The following is an 18,552-nucleotide window of genomic DNA, read 5'->3' on the forward strand; positions in this document are numbered from 1 at the left end:
AAAAAATATAAAAATATTCTTTGATTTTATTAAGCAGTATTCGCACGATCATACACGTGAAATGATAGCTGATCGGGTCGTGTAGAAGCGGCTCGCGGCAATAATAATTGGCCGTTTGCGTTTTTTATTATTAAAAAGTAAAAAACACTACAGTAATAAGTTATTACTGTAGTGTTTTTTTACTTCCCGTCCGCTAGAACAGGACACCGATAGTTTGATGTTTTTTAATTAGAGTTTGACATTAGAACGAAGGAACGACATTTGACGAAGAACTTCCCGTAGTATTTTTGCTACAGTAAGGTGAACATTTCCGAGCATATTGGAGAAAAAGGTTTTAAATGTTTGGTATTTATTGTGATGTACCTAAAATAATAAAATTCTGTAAGTAATCATTTTCTGACAACATTATGCACTGCCTTGGTAACACACATTCTGTTTGTCTTAACTTTTTAGTCCTTAAAACATTTAGGGCGTCCTCAAGCTAGCGGCTAGCGAAAGTGCACGGAACAGGCGAGCGGGCTAACCCTTTGGTAAGGCAGAAGGAATATATTTTCCACCTGATTTTGAACTTCATTTTAAAGAGATACGGTTCAATTTTGCATAATTTATGAACCCTTATGCCTTTAGGGTTACCCTCCCCCACCCTTCTAAAGGATCATAAGATTTTTGGCGACCCCAAACTTGTTCGAGAGATCGGCTCATATTTCGTCAACTTTGCCTCTCTACTTCCAATGTTCCAATGAAGGTATTACGGTGTTAGATGTCCTGGTAAACCATTCATCATCATCATCATCATATCAGCCAAAGGACGTCCACTGCTGGACATAGGCCTAGCAATGTACAAATTGCAGAACATTCCCAAAAAGCGGAAACCTTCTCGAGAATGTTCTCAGAACATTCCTGCAACATGGAAATTATTGTTTAAACAAGAGAATATACTTGAAATAAATTTGAAATAGGTATAACTTAAAACTAAATGTTATTATGCATATATTATTGTCTATTACAGTTAGCTATTTTGTTGATGTGATAAATTTACCAATAAGTTTCTTAAATTCTCACTGTATAACAGAGAACATTTCGACTTTCGACAATTTTTTCCAAAATTATTTTTTTGTTTCATTAGAATCTAGAGGCCTCTATCTCCCACCATGCCAAATCTCAGCGCGCTCGGACCAAATTGAAAAAATTAAAAAAAAAGTCGGCCATTTTGTTTTTTTTTAATGCAGTTTGTTTTGTCTTGGGGCCCTCTATGACATTTGGTCGAGCACCCCCCACCTATCACGCACCGTTTAAAAGTTGCCATACAAAATAAAAGTGGCCAGTTTTCCCGCAATTGTAGCATTTTTCAAAAAAAATAAAAATATAGGTATATAGGGGACCCCGAGATTCCGTGACCAAAATTTCAGCGCGCTAGGACAAAATTAAAAAAGTAAAAAAAAAAGCCGGCCATATTGGCGACGTCAAAATCTGCCAGGGTCCCTCTATGACATTTGGTCGAGCACCCCCCACCTAAGTCTGACCGTTTGGCCGGGCCGTCATACATTTTTCTGACCGGAAGCGGATGACCAAAAGTCGGAATTTTCTGGGGGTAAGGACTACACCTAAAATATCGTGAATATTCATGGTATAAACTACGATAAATAAATAAATTCTCGTTCTCGAGAACATTCTCAGAAGTTACCGAGAATTTCTCATGTGGAAAGTTTCGCAACTTTGGAAAGTTCTCCTGCGTGCATTGCTACATAGGCCTCCCCCAAAGAGTGCCACAATGACCGGCCTTGCGTCACCCGCATCCAGCGGACTCCCGCGACCTTCACCAGGTCATCAGTCCACCTTGTGGGGGGTCTACCCACGCTGCGCCTTCGTGGTCGCCACTCGAAAACCTTTCCGCCCCAACGGCCATCGTAGCGGAGTCAGTTATGAAGTTGACCCAAAAAAAATTTATTAAGCTATGAGCTTCATCACATATGATCTTTGAGTAATTCTAAGCATTTCAAGCCTGGGAGGCAATAAGGGGAGGGGGGGTACAAAGATGGCCGCCACCCGTCATCATTCAAAAAAATCTGTTCTGGTCCTGGTGGCTACTAGGGCAAGTTTGGTATCATTTTCGTATAAACCGGAGACGTAAAATTCATTGCTGATATTTGTTTTTTTCAGTTTGATAGTAATTTTACAAGAAAAACGTAAAAAGATGAAAATTTAGGATGGAGGTTTTTGCTTTGAGAGCTAATAACTTTTGTATAGTGGCCAAAAATATCATATAAAAAATACTATAATAAAGCGTAATTCATGCAGATTCTAAACATATACACGTTGAGTAATATCCTACTGCAAAAAGATGGTGAAAAAATTATTAAATGACCGCAGCGCGGGTAGTTGGACTTTCGTTTATCTTGCGGACCGTCGTTTATCTTACAAAATGATCGACTACGAGTATCTACGTACCTATGCTTACTTTGCTAGATTTTATGATGATGAATAAAATACTTTCATCCAGACATAATTCATCATACAGACATAATTTTATGCACTTTAATTTTAATGCACTTGCAACGATTTGAGTGGGGCGTAGTGCTATTTGACCGGTGTTTTCTGTAAGATGGAGGTAAGTACGTACTTACTTCCCCAGTTGGGCTCTGCTCGGATAGATCTGGAATGACATCCGCTGTACTGTGCCCTACCACACAAAGCGAGATGACATTCACAGTGCCCATACCTCTCTTTTGAACGTAATTTAAGGATATACCCGGGTCCAAAATTGCGTCCGAGAAATAACTATTATAAATGAAATTATTCTAATAAAATAGCGCTCTTATTTTTGCTTATAATATTAAAACACTATTTATGAGAGAAATTGTACTACTTAGGAAGAGGCAAAATATTTATTTTCACGATAATTTTCATGCTATAACTCACTTTAAGTAATTTTATAGGTACTTACTTGTTGTTTTTAGGGTTCCGTACCCAAAGGGTAAAACGGGACCCTATTACTAAGACTTCGCTGTCCGTCCGTCCGTCCGTCCGTCCGTCCGTCTGTCACCAGGCTGTATCTCACGAACCGTAATAGCTAGACAGTTGAAATTTTCACAGATGATGTATTTCTGTTGCCGCTATAACAACAAATACTAAAAACAGAATAAAATAAAGATTTAAATGGGGCTCCCATACAACAAACGTGATTTTTGACCAAAGTTAAGCAACGTCGGGAGTGGTCAGTACTTGGATGGGTGACCGTTTTTTTTTTGCTTTTTTTTTGCATTATGGTACGGAACCCTTCGTGCGCGAGTCTCACTCGCACTTGCCCGGTTTTTTTTTGTTTTGTTTTTTGCATTATGGTACGGAACCCTTCGTGCGCGAGTCCGACTCGCACTTGCCCGGTTTTTAATAAATAACTTCAACCTGCACATAACATTCATTTGGATTTGATTTGGTTTGATTTTGTTTGATATTTTACATTTAATATTTGCTTCAGGTTGGTGTGGTGAAAAATTCTGTGTTTCACTCGGCGGCAAATTTTGTTTAACCCTCGTTCTTTGAAACCCTTACAACGCTCAAGATTCCATTTTTCGAACCACTCACTACGCTCGTGGTTCAATTTTGAAATCTTTCGCTTGATCGGGTATCAATATTAGCACGAGCGGTTAAACAACGACTTTGCCCCCTTGTAAAACAAATAACTATTATGCTGAGAGCTTACATTTAGAAATCATAACAGCTATGTATATTTGTCATACTAATATAGGTTATGCAAGTATGACTTGGTGGCAAACCAACGAAGCCCCGCCTCGCGGGGCTTCTATTTTCTGCTCTGAGGGATAAAAGGTAACTAACGAACCTAACCTAACCCAACCTGAAATTGCGGTTGTACATGATCTTATTTGTTAAGCGAGCCGCCCTCCTCTTTATACATGGGGATACCAGTGTGTATTTTTTTAACCTATACCAGAATTATGTCTGTGTACTGGAAACTGCGGACATTAAATATACAGAAAGCATTTATATTCGTCATCATAAAATCTAGCAAAGTAAGCATAGTTACCTACGTAGATACTCGTACTCGACCATTTTGTAAGATAAACGCCGCCTAGCGAGAGTCCAACTACCCGCGCTACGGTCATTTAATAATTTTTTCACCATCTTTTTGCAGTAGGATATTACTAAACATGTATATGTTTAGAAGCTGCATGAATTGCGCTTTATTATAGTATTTTTTGTATGATACTTTTGGCCACTATACAAAAGTTATTAGCTCTCAAAGCAAAAACCTCCATCCCAAATTTTTATCTTTTTACGTTTTTCTTGCAAAATTACTATGAAACTGAAAAAAACAAATATCAGCAATGAATTCTACGTCTTCGGTTTATACGAAAATGATACCAAACTTGCCCTAGTAGCCACCAAGACCAGAACAGATTTTTCTGAATGATGACGGGTGGCGGCCATCTTTGTACTTCGCCCTCCTCGACTAGACGCACGCTTCTTATCGCCTCCGAGGCTAGAAATGCTTAGAATTACTCAGAGATCATATGTGATGACGCTCATAGCTTAATAAAAAAATTTTGGATCATATATGGCAGCGATCCGTAACTGACTCCAGTATCGGTTCTACGGGCGGGCACATTGCCCGTAGAACCGACCGCCCACTGCCACTTAAGTTTAGCGATTCGGAGGGCTACATCGGTTACTTTGATTCTGCTGCGCTGGTTGGTAAACCATTACCTACCATTAATATGAGTTGATGGACAAAACCGGCGTATTCCGTGAATCCATTAAATTTAAAACGTCATTAAAACGAACGGGCACGTTAACTGCGGGTTTTTAAAAGCATTTTTACTGAAATTATTTTATTTATATTAATGGTTAACGTTTGTAAACGTAGGTTGATAACGGTCACATCAGCGTTAATTTTAATGTGCATACGTTAAATGAGAATGGTTAAGTGCGAATCGTTCAATCGTTAAGTTAAACGACATTCTTAGGGCTGATTTAGACGGCGCGCGAACTCGCATGCGATTTTAGTTACATTGCGGACTGTTGGTTACGTCCAATTCCACCGACCGATCAAAAACAGCAATGTTATGAAACTCCCATGCGAGTTCTCGCATCGTCTAAATAAGCCCTTTGGAGTGGAATGTAAGCTTGAAGGACCTGCGGTAGCGCAGCCCGAAGATAGAAGGGACTATGGCTATGAGTGTTAGTTTATGTTTTTAATGGGGCCGACCTTACCTCAATGTAATTTTAGGTTCTTGGTGGCGGCCGCCAGATACGGTTGGTTCGTTATTCTCCTCCTTCTTCCACTTATTTTCACCTTTTCTGAACTCGCGAAACGATTTACAATTTTACGATAAGATGTATATTTTTATGACTGACAGCACTGACTTCATAGCCATAGTCCCTTCTATGGCTAACCTTCCCTTATCATCTTGGTAAATGAGATAGCAGTGCGGTGCGATGCGGAGCGGTGGTGGCCGAGTGGATATGACGCCCGACTTTCAATCCGGAGGTCGCGGGTTCAAAAGTTCAAATCCTGGCTCGTACGAATGAGTTTTTCGGAGCTTATGTACGAAATATCATTTGTAATTTACCACTAGCTTTTCGGTGAAGGAAAACATCGTGAGGAAACCTGCATACATCTGCGAAGAAATTCAAAGGTGTATGTGAAGTCCCCAAAGTGGGCTAGCGTGGGGACTATATAGCCCAAACCCTCTCGTGCTTGAGAGGAGGCCTGTGCCCAGCAGTGGGACGTACATACGCTAAATTATTATTATTATTTTCTCTTTATTCATTTTCCATCTTAGATTAGGTATTTTTATAATATGAATATAAAAGTAAAATACAAAAACACTTACAAAACAATAAAAATACATATAAACACATTATAAAAAACCTAACCTAGGGTGCCGCCAGCAGCGGGGCAAGGCCCAAGCTACCGGTGGTCAGGGCTGCAGAGAGAGGAACCAACGTACTATCCGCGCCGTGTCCAAGATTATTATTTATTATTAAATGAGATAGTAATTTCATCGGTTTTAATTTCCTTTTTACAATATGGCACCCATATAGGTAATTAGACCGTATATCTCAATTATTTTGCCGTCGAAGTCAACAACGACGGAAAGGTATTCTTAATACATTCAACTTGGCTCTCATTTCAAATGTTTTTAATGGGATTCTCTTATCTTAGAGGACCTTAAAGTGGGGTATAGAATTATAGACATTATTTTACATTTTTACTGTTACATTTCCTCCTGCTGTTTCTGACATAAAGTATAATAACTTCAAGTGTTAAGTCAGATAATGGCTCCTATATAATGTTATGAATATGAGGGGCATTAAAGCAAAACCCTAAAATGTTTGTAATTATATTATGGTCGGTTTCATGATTTTGATATGTAAATTTTACCTACTAATAATTTCACTTTATGCGCACATAAAATAAAATGAGCACGTAATGTTAATTACCAGACCAGAATTATTACAAACTCATCTACCTATGCTGGTGGATTATATTTTTCTCTTTTTTTGAATCCCCAGGTTTGGCTAGATAGACTAACACATTGTGTATTCGTTTTATAACAATTAAAACAATTTTTTTAGCGGAGTTTCACTCATTCGCGGTTTGAGTGAGCAGAAAATATTTTTAAACCGAAATAAGACTTTAAATTGAATTGTCAAGAGACTCAAGAGATGGTAACCATTTGCGATTGATAATGAATGACTAATATTTTATGCATATTCTTCTAAATTTATCTTAGTGCTTATTATACATTTATAATATGAAATCATCAATTAAATGTAAATATATTTTTAATGCATACAAAAATAGCACAACTCATCAGTGTTTTATAAAAACTTTTTACAAAAAAAAGAAAACCGACTTCAAAAAGGATGAAATAAAATGTTATCCTTTTTAAGTCTATGCGTTACCAACTGATATGTTTGAAGTCGGTGCCAAGCCAACTTTTGAAGTATACCATGATTTTGGTGCGATTCCATAAGGATGTACGTTGGATTGCTATACACGACGATAATGAACGTACTTTCTGTAGGTACAGTCGACGTTAAAAATATGTTTACACTTTTCGTCTTATTACAATGGAGTAAGGTGCAAAAGTGTAAACATATCTTTGACATCGACTGTACCTAAGAACACACCTCAGAACACACGATCAAACCTTCTTGGCACAGTCCGTACCATGTTTATCGGCACGCAAGCGTGGGATTGGGACTGAAGTTATTTTCCGTCCCTTATTCAGAGGACTACATTTCAACCGAATACAGAACCTCCTCCTTCTATGAAATGGAAGTCGGTTAAAAACCACGCTGACCACTCATCCCAAATGCCAAAATGTCGGCGCCACTTGATTGCTTTTCGGCATTATGGATATGCCACTAGAAGCGAGGGCTATTAACGTAATTGGGGTAAATGACTGTCTGATAAATTATTTTTCTGATTTTGTTTCATATTCGAAAGAAGTAACAAGTTCTGAGCAGCTCCAATAACTTCAAGGATGCTATAAGTTAGGAATAGTATTCGATTCGGTTCGTCAACCGTTCGATTCATAGAGAATTTCTCCTATAAGCTACTTTGCTGACAGAAGATTGACTACAGAAATAATGACTATCGACTTTCTGTAATGCTGATGATAATGACAGTATCGAAAGTCAAAAAAAGAGTCCGGGTTTGCCGAAGGTTTGGTTTTGAGAAAACTTCTCTATATACATTGAGGTTCCGTTTAGCAACTATTTGTAAATTGTTTGTCACTAACCTTAATTAATTTTACAGATTTTTTGTAAATATGACATTAGTAAAAGACATAAACAAGAATATAAAACAAAAACTAACTACAATTAAAATAACTAAAACTAAAAATTTAAAATACCTATCAAAATTTGGTGTTCTCGGGAGGGTGCCCAATACGCAGGCAGCGTTCCCTCGCTAGATTGTTGTACACTACTAACACTATTATGGATATCCCAGGTAAATAAATAAATAAATACTTGAAATTGAAATTAGCAAGTATCGAACCGCTTTATTGTTACCTATGTGTGATAATATTTATATTTCAATATTTACAGATATAATGACCATCAACTACACTTCATGGTAGTCCCAATCATTACCAGTATACCATATGGAAAGTTAGAAGTGTTCAGGTAAGCTCGTCAACCGTTCGGTCCTGGGAGAATTTCTCTATGAGAATGTTCGGGATGATGTCGGTCCGGTTAGCCATCTCAATAATTATGTTTGCTGTTATAAATAAATAAATAAATAAATAAATATTATAGGACATTCTTACACAGATTGACTAAGTCCCACAGTCAGCTCAAGAAGACTTGTGTTGTGGATACTCAGACAACGATATATATAATATATAAATATGTACTTAAATACATAGAAAACAACCATGACTCAGGAACAAATATCGGTGTCATCACACAAATAAATGCCCTTACTGGGTTTCGAACCCAGGACCATCGGCTTCACAGGCAGGGTCACTACCCACTAGGCCAGACCGGTCGTCGGTTATAGAGTTTAATAATATAATTTATAGGTATTTCAATAGAAATACTTACAGAAATAACTACCAACGAGTTCCCGGCGGCCCCAATAACCACCAGGATTCCATAAAAGGTCAGGAGAAGTGTTCTAGTAGGTTCGTCAACCGTTCTGTTCTGGGAGAATTTTTCTATCAGGGTGTTCGGGTTGATGACGGTCCGGTTCGCCATATCGATGAGCCATTTTGCTGACGTATTAAACGTCAGACTCATGTTGGCGTCCAGCCGCTGAAACAAAAAAAGAATTTAAATATAAATATTTACTTTAATATATAACCGATTTAAAAAGTTGTCGATCAATGCGCAATTCAACCGAAGGTTAGGAAATCTATTTATAATAAGGGACAACTGGAAATAGACGTTCTAAAATATTTATTTTGGTGTGTGTTTGAATCCACAGTATAATTTCTTGAAATCTAGAATGGAATGGACCGAACACAGACAAAACATCCTCCAGACTTAGCATAGTCGCGCTACCCCCTCTGCCACGCATACGGTAATTTTACTCCATGTTCGAGTCGAAAGTGTCTTTGTGTGACGTCCGTGTCTTTGAACGGACCAATCACGGCACGGGATTTCGCTCACCTCGTCCCGCGCACCCCCGCATTTTGGGGTCATCCATTAATTACGTCACACGTTTAGTGGGAGAGAGGGGGTCAAGAAAATGTGACATATTGTGACATGGGGGAGGGGGGAGACACAAACTTTGTGACGTCACTTTAACTTCATCAGTAACCGAAAATTTATTTAAATTATTTAGTTCGCTGTACATTTAAATAACAAGTTTTTAAAACGAAAATAGTTTTTAATCGTTTAATTTTCTTTCCTAAGCAGTTTTGGGTTATAAAATTACTAATATTTATATCGTCAAAAATATTTTGATAAAATATTAATAATACTTAGGTACTTACTTAATTCGATTTGGCGATTTCGTAGAAAAAATGTGACGCCACACTAGGGGGGGAGGGGTTTGCCAAATGTGACCAAGTGTGACAAGGGGGGGGGGGATCAAAAAACCTAGAAATTGGTGTGAAGTAATTAATGGATGACCCCTTTTGGCATCATCGGTTGCATGAAATAATTGCTCTTAACTCGATCTAGAGGATTCCTACTTAGTATGGGACTGAACTTAGGCCTTGGAATATTAATTACTTATTTTGTTGAAAGTGTTCTAGCTGCGATCGCGTCATTACGTGCACTTCAGCTCGTTTGTGGTGCGCGTGCCGCGGCCCCTGCTGGAAGCCATCGCGAGCACGGACTTCTGGCTGAAAGGTGTGATATTTCGGCGGTTCCGTGGGAATCTGCAGAATCCTACACCAGAGCAAGTGACGCGGCAACAGAAAACTGCGTCACGAAAATTATTTTTTAGTATTTAAGTTTTTGTTATTGTTTATATATGTTAGTTTGTAAGGTATAGTGTGTCTAATGGCCTTAGTAGCCTGAAAATAAATGCTTTGATTGATTGATTGATTGATTAATTATTTAAGAATAAAGTTAATTAATAAGTGGCAAATATTCTTAATCACGAGTTCTTTCGATCCTTATAATATCGTCCGGCGAACTGGTAATCTGTGGGCCCCTTTAGGCAGGTTCCCTGTTTGTAGGCTACGTTCCTATAGGGAATACTCCGGGTACTGGGTTTGTATGGCGAGAACCGGGAATTCTCGATTCCGGTACTGTATTTTTATAGAAAGCCAGTACGGGAGCACTCCTTTCGTTCCTACCGCGTAGCTCTCGCTGGTACTGAATGCGTAAAAATAAAATGTCCCTTTTCTAAACTAAAATATAACCAGGCGTGGCTCACTCCACGATTTCGTCGCTTTGCTACAGGTAGCTAAAAGTACATCCGTTCCACCCCAATTTTGGGGAAAGCCATAAGCCGCGCGTGGCACTACGCCACGTAGCGGCTATATCTGTCCTGATCGTAACAGACGCGTTTTGTTAGAGAGTGAGTTTTCCGTACCTAGTAATATTATTTATTCTGTGATATAACACAGAATTGTTGGTCCCACTTGTTGACCCTAACAACTTTTACGTTGTAACACTTGTAACGTGATATCAGTCCTTTCATTTCACCAAATATATATCCCTGAAGGTATCAGTAATGGTAATTTTATCACGTACGGCGGCTCACATCCGAGTATTTGGGGTAAACGACCGGGATAATTCTGGAAAAAAGTTGGTAGCTTAAGTACTGATGTAATTTATTGTCTTTTTTTCTATTTTTGTGTGAAAATCTTAATGCGATTCACAGAATACATCTACTTACCAAGTTTCAACAGTATAGTTCTTATAGTTTCGGAAAAAAGTGACTGTGACATACGTCGGACAGATAGACAGACAGACATGACGAATCCATAAGGGTTCCGTAGCCAAATGGAAAAAACAATAAAAAGAAATCAACAAGCGAGTTTGCGAAAGAAACGTTAGGTTTCCCGTCCGCTCCATTTTGCTCTTGATCTGAATATTCCAGTAACTAAAGTCTAGAGCCGATTCTGTGATTACAATTTGGTAAGGTTGTCATCATATTTTCATACAGTCTGTAGTTAGCGCGCTACGCGTACACTCACACTCCCTTAGTTTAGCTTTATATAAATTAAATATTGTATTATTAGTAAAATTTTCAATGATGGAAAGAAAATATCCGTACTAGGTTATATTTTGTAAGCACCAATCGGATATCAACTGCAGCTGCACTACTGTTGCTGCGTCATTATTTGCTGCTAGTATTTTTTTGTACAATTTTTTTAATGTTTGACGATCCTTTTGTGAAATTCTTAGTGTAAAATTTGATCTGTATAATAATCCAATGTTATTATGGAATAATATTAACATCAATAAATTGCTCTGATAATTAGATTAAGATTCATAAGAGCTTGTTGCTAGGCCTACATGAATAAAGTATATTTTGAGTTTGAGTTTGAGTTGAAGTTCTCAATTCGGAGTCAAACCGCAGCAGTCGTCGCAATATTAAAGTAGCTTCAGTTGCCATTCGAACGTCACCTTGAACGTGACATTCCATTTCCAACTGCAGCTGCTGTTCCAACTGCAATACTGTTCATTTTACTATGGAAATTGACAACGACAGCGACGCGTTTCCATAGTAAAATGAACAGTATTGCAACTGCAGTTGGAAATGGAATGTCACTCTAAGCGGTGATTGGTGCAGTGGTGCACGTACTTATCAAAATAAGACGAAAATTAACTCGAGGTCGTATCAAAACAAAACGAAAACTATACCAAATCAGTGAAACAGAATAGGCCTCGTAGACTCGAACAAAGGTTTCCGCCCTGATTCAGTCAGAACTTTAAGATTCCATTCAGGCTTTGTAAGGCTTTGATGGATGGCTGGTATTTATAACGCTAATCGAGGATTCAGGTCATTTAGGCCACATTTTGTACCTACTTTAGGAATGGAAAAGATTTTTATGAATGGAAAAGGTACAGAGTTAAAACTGTTAAAAGTTCTGTTTTACTTTGCTATTATAACACTTTAACCTCTCGCGTTTTCTACACACACACACACACGGCTCGATTCGGAAAATGAATTAGATTTCTACTAGACTTCAACAAGTTACGATATGGATAATTTAAAGATATTTGTACGAGTAAGATAGATATATCAAATTTGACGTTTCCGCGATTCTGGAGGTCCTCTTGAACGATTTCGACAAGTTATGACTTAGATATCCAAGTCACATCTAGTCGATATCGAATGTAGATCTAGTTGATCTCTAAATCGTCTCTAGATCTTGTGATTATCTCGAAATCCGAATAGGCCTGACAGTCGGTTCTGTAACATAAGTACATGCATTTTTATTTACAATTGGTATCGCAACTTTAATTAGGTACTTAAGTTAGGGTATCGACCGTACACATATTGAATTCCAATATGGCCCAGTTCTCCCTTGGTTCTTCAAAAAGCGGGTATTTCTGGTCCTTAAGGGTCGGCCACGCTTAAATGGCTCCACAGAACTATTCTCGCTAAAAAAAGAGGTATTTTGAGGTAAATATGCGTTTGAGTAAAGATTGCGATTGTTCCTTTTCTTTTGTGAGTTATTCGATCGAAAAATGCCCTTGGCATAGGATTATTTACATACGTTTACATCACAAAAGTACTTATATGAAAAGAAACCTTTGTAAAAGGGTTTTGCTCTTTACAAGAGTGCCTCCCGTAGACGTCGTAATTTGAAAAATTTACAAAAGACTCGTAGTCGAGCTGCACTGGGTAATACCACAGAAGAAATAATAGTACTACAAACCCGAAGTTTGACAGCGATTCAGGGTCGAATCATGCTATCCCTTTTTAATATATGGCACTATCCCTTTAGGCTATTTAGGGTTGTCAAAATTCAAGAGATTATCTTTATCTGTGGTCGTGCACGCACAAGGAAGTCAAGTGGTGCCAACCCTAATAATTGCTCGGAGTACGAGCCCCGATGCAAATTATTTCGTCTAGTTCCACGCAACAATTTTGTTTATTATAATAAATTTTACACATGAACATAAAATGATCCAGTAATGGGAACCAGAATAGTAATGTTTAATGTAGTTTATTTTGATCGTATAATAAAATTGCATGAGACTGTTATTGCTGAAAAAACGTACTTTTCAAAAACGTTGTCCAAATCATATTGTCCTCTCCTACAGCACTGCTGCCTGCACGGGCTCGAAACAAAATTGTCAGTATATTGGCAGAGCCCTGTTGCTTTCCCTAGTAATAGCCCTTTTCACATATCTTCTAATCCTACCCGTCAATAAAAAAATAAAAAAACGTATTTTTTTTTCTTTCAGTACAAACGGTATTTCTTGTATTTGGATTTAGTTATTGCAGAGTATTATCATATAAAATTAAATTACATTAGCATAAGCATTAAATATTAGTAATTTTTAAACTAAAACTTTATTTTTGAACAAACGCGAGAACCTCAAAAAATGGTCTCACTAGACGAAAACATGTGCATCGGGGCTCGTAATGCTGAGCCGAACGGAGCAGAGTTCTACCAAGTCAGGAGTCCCACTTTAATACATTATGTCCACGTTTACTGCTTGATATTATTTTTAAAGATAACATTTTGATTGCGAGTTTAACGTTACCGCTTCAGCGATGCTTGTCTTGCTTGTTATCGAAGTCGTGAAAAATGGGTGATGGATGTCGCTGTATTTTTTTAATAAAGTTCTGAATGAATTCCTTACATTGCCCGTGAAAAATCAACCTAGCCCGCTCAGCAAGACTTGACGATGACGATAATTTAAGTAGTTATATTGATAAATACTTGCACAAATAAATATCTTCACCGAGATTAGAAGCCTCCATTTCGTTGAGAGAACTTAAAAGTACGGGACCGACAATATGACATATTTTATTATTTAAATAATGTCCACACAATGTGTTCAAATTTAGTTAAGTTAACGGCAGCTAGGCGGGGGCTAGGCTAGGGAGCCTAGCGGGTAGTAACCCGGTAGTGTCTACGAAGGAGGCGGTCCCATTTGTTTGTGTGTTTTGTCTAGTTTATACCCAAATATTTATCTATTTAAGTATCATCATCATCATCATCTCAGCCATAAGACGTCCACTGCTGAACATAGGCCTCCCCCTTATGGGGGGTGAATGCCATAATCGCCACGCTTGGCAGGCGGGTTGGCGATCGCAGTCGAGTACACCGAATTTGAGGGACGCTGCTGCCCGTCCACCGGTGGTCTTGGACGTAGTTTAAGGACATACCCGGGTCCATTTAAGTATATATTTTTTATATTTTACTCGAGTCTTCTAAGGTATATGCTCCATCTAGCGGAGAGGTGATCTATGGGTCTCTTACATAGATTTAGAAGTGAGCAGATGTGTCTGAGTTGTTTATAAAGGGGTCCCGATTTTATCGTTTTAATCCGATTTTAATGCCCGGCTGAAAACGTATAGAATGTCTAAAATGGGCCCGAAATCTACATGAATGACATCGTCTTTAAAGTATTGTGAGGGGGTCTGTGCAGATTTATCGTAGCCCACAAATATCTTCGGGGGTTTTTAGGTAGATACATTTGTATAAGGAAGGAGGTGATTCGTCATCATCATCATATCAGCCAGAGGACGTCCACTGCTGGACATAGGCCTCTCCCAAAGAGTGTCAACTGTCTATCACGGTTTATGATATACAACGGTGTCTTAGTAATATGATCGCGTTTTTACCCTTTGGGTACGGAACCTATAAGTTTATCTAAAAAGGAGAACATTTTTAGATTATTGATAATAGAAATACAGGCATTTTTGAGGAAAATATACGAGTATTAAGATACAGTCATAAAGAATAAGCAACCAACTTTAGGTAAGTTGGTTACATGTAAAATGACATAATTACATTTTTATATACCCGTATAAATAACAACGCTAATTTCTGGGTGGAAATATATTATTTGAAAAGTTTAAGCCGGATACTCATTAGCGAGCCGTAACCGTAACCGTTGCATGTACTGTAACCAAAAAACATAGTGTGTACGTGGTTCGCAAACTTGCGAAACATAGTGTGTACGTGGTTTCCAAACTTGCGAAACACGTACACACTGTTTTTTTTGGTTACAGTACATGCAACGGTTACGGTTACGGCTCGCTAATGAGTATCCGGCTTTATACGTAGCTTTCAAACCAACGCTTTATCCTTTCCACGTGGAGCCATTTATTCAATGACGCATCTGTATTATAGGACATTTTATACACAATTTTTTTTTACACAAATTGACTAAGCCCCACGGTAAGCTCAAGAAGGCTTGTGTTGTGGGTACTCACACAACGATATATATAATATATAAATACTTAAATACATAGAAAACAACCATGACTCAGGAACAAAATCTGTATCATCATACAAATAAATGCCCTTACCAGGATTCGAACCCGGGACCATCGGCTTCATAGGCAGGGTCACTACCCACTAGGCCAGAGTGGTCGTCTGTATGTATTTAGGTATCATAAACATTTAGGTACACCTCATTTTTTATGCGATTTAAAACAGCTCGCCGAACGGAACGTTTGGGAAACTTAAAAACCCACACAAAATGACACTTAAATAACCTTTCATAAGCTCCTGTCAAAAATTTGCCAGTTATACAGGGTAATTATTAGACCGTTAGCCATATTATGCGAGTTGATTTGGTAGGTCATACAGAACAACTTTTTCTATGGGACCAACACCGAAATCCCAAAAAAAATTTGGCCTTCCCATAGAAAACGTCGATATCCACTCGACCAAAATCTCAGAAACGGCCAAAAAAAATTTTGTGATCTCGGAGTTGGTCCCATAGAAAAAGTTGTTCTGTATGGCCTACCTAATCACCTCGCACAATATGGCTAACGGTCCAAAAATTACCCTGTATAGCAATCATGACAACTTAATTTTTAAGTCCCCTTTTCACCCACTTAGAAAAATTATAAGTTGAATATTTATCATAATATATGGAGCATCCGCTCCTTAGCATGCTCCTTAGCATACCTAAGCTTAACGCAAACACGTACGTCACGTCACGTTATCGTCTGAAATTTACACTAGGGACAGAGATGATATCGGATCGAAAACTGACGCGAATCGCAACCTCGTAAACATGACTATAACTTGAATATGCAAATTAATTTCCCTTTTTAAATAGGGGTCCGATTCAGAATGAAAATTTTGTAACGGTTTTGGACTGGTTTTGATTCAACCTTCACGAATGTATTGTGATTGGCGCATATCTCATGCGTGACTATCACTTCATTTTTTTTTACTTACTTCAAAGTCATATCAAAATACTATCAATACCGTATACAATAACAATCTCATTCGGGCTTCAGAATTTTGTTAGCGTTATCGAATTTAAAACGCCTTCGCCATCGACAAATTTGCCGTCGGAAATTTCTAAAATAAGCAACGACTAATAGGTACTCGTGTTAATTAAAAATATTTACAGAAATTAACCTTTAGAGGTTGAGGTGTAGGTAGATCTACCTGGGTTGATAACGAAAAAATGGTGAATAAAATCCAACTCAGTTGTGCCGCTCAAATTGTAGCATTTTTAAATTAAAATTGTACCTATATGTACAGTCGCCATCAGATATATCGGAGCGGCCAAGGTATTCGCAATATCTGAACACGCACTCTAACGCCCTGACAATAGAGGCGTGTTCAAATATTTGTGAGCGCCTCGACCGCCCCGATATATCTGATGGCGACTGTACCCAAGTCGATGTAGCTCGGAAGGCGACCAAACTAAAATGGAACTGGACTGGTCACGACTGCCGAATGCTAATGAGCTGTGGGGCAAAATCACTTCAGAGTGGGAGCCCGAAAAGTCAAATCGGGGACCTGGCAGACCCTGCCGGCGATGGCGGGATGAACTAGACTCCTTAAAGGAGTGGCCAGATATCGCACTGGACAGAGATTTGTGGAGAAATTGGGGGGGAGGCCTTTGTCCAGCAGTGGGACACGACAGGCTCCAAATAATAAATAATAATAATACTTAATGTGTACCTCGTGCTCTTAGTAAATGCTTCATAATTAACTGTAATAAGTCAATTTCTATGGGTATTTAACAAAATGTAAACAAACCACAATAATGTATTTTATTGGGCAATAATAACTTCAAGTCAATTAATTCAACTCGAAGTGTCAAACTTACAGAATATACAAAATAATATTACTTACTCAACGTAACTATAAAGCTGCTATATGTATATATTTTGCTAATAAGTATAATTAGGGATAATTTGATTAATCAATTGTAATTACTTCGCCCTAGTAAACAACCCAAAAAATAGATGGAATATTTAGTAATTTGAGGGTGGATGAATCATCATCTTTGGCATTTACGTCTATTGCAGACGATTTATGGTGTAACATACATTACACCACCTGGGACGGAATTAAGGAAACGCAGGGATGCCCAGCACCTGCATTACCCTCTCGGGTGGATGAATAACATTACACGATTAAATGAAATAGCTTAAAGCCACCCCCGTTCGCTAGCTAAACATTATGTCCAACCATTTTCTAAATAGGTAAGTCATCATTAAATTTTTGTAGCTGTAGATTTTCGTTATTTTCTTGCGTTTCCTCGATAATTTGAGTGTCCTCCAATATGATGACTCAGAACGATAAGGAACAACTCCAGATAGGTTCTATTTGGTTGGTTACCTGCTAAATATTCAAGTATCCGAAAATGAAAAAACACATTGTTTACATTATTAAAACTACCTAAAAATACAGACTATAGTCTGCGTCTTCGACGATTAATTGTGTTTGTGAACGGTGTTTACTATCAGATCGGATCTCGAATTGAAAACTGACGCAAATTGGCCCCAGTCAACATGCCCACAATCTTGACAGCACAAATTTAATTTATTAGGGCAGAAGTTTGTTAGCGTTATCGAATTTAGACCATCGTTACTTTAGTGAATATCTAAAATAAACATTCTACCATTAATAGAGGGCAAAAATAATATTGTAATTTTAATTTTTATACAGGTTATCGCAAGGGCAAATGCCATGAAAAAATCACAATTCACAGGATAACAGCTAGACTTGCGAGGCCAGACTAACTAAAACCCAAAAATGTTAGGTTTATTTATTCAAATATGAAAAAAACGGTCATACAAAGAATACACACATACAGTTACTACACAATACACAGTTACAGAATATACAGTTTCTTCTCTTAATCTAGACCTATAGTTTCCATTTTTATTAAACATATGTTTATAATAGAAGCACGAAAAAATACCTATCTTTGCTTAAGTTCAGCTGATTAGTAAGAGTTGAGTAGGTAGTTGAATTGAATGAGAAGTTAAGGTTGGCTCGATAGAAAAAAAAAATATGAAAACGTGTCCAACTTTCATTAATTATTAATCTTCTGGTGTTGCCGGTGTCTATGGGCGACAATAATCGCTTACCATTCAGGCGATTCGTCTGCTCGTTAGCTTTCTTTTATACAGGGTGTTTGATGTACCAAACACCCTGTATAAAAGAAATT

At 37.9% G+C, this 18,552-nt stretch overlaps 1 protein-coding gene across 1 annotated transcript in view; it reads right to left on the minus strand.

Moving 5' to 3' along the window:
* LOC134675194 (neuropeptide F receptor) overlaps positions 1–18,552 on the minus strand; it is a 96,968-nt gene that overhangs the window by 17,590 nt on the left and 60,826 nt on the right. The window contains exon 2 of the mRNA XM_063533397.1: positions 8,578–8,787. Within this exon, the coding sequence (XP_063389467.1) occupies positions 8,578–8,787 (210 nt within the window). The remainder of the gene's footprint in view (positions 1–8,577; positions 8,788–18,552) is intronic.

This window comes from Cydia fagiglandana, chromosome 21 (genome assembly GCF_963556715.1).
Source record: "Cydia fagiglandana chromosome 21, ilCydFagi1.1, whole genome shotgun sequence".
In the NCBI taxonomy this organism is placed as follows: Eukaryota; Metazoa; Arthropoda; class Insecta; order Lepidoptera; family Tortricidae; genus Cydia; species Cydia fagiglandana.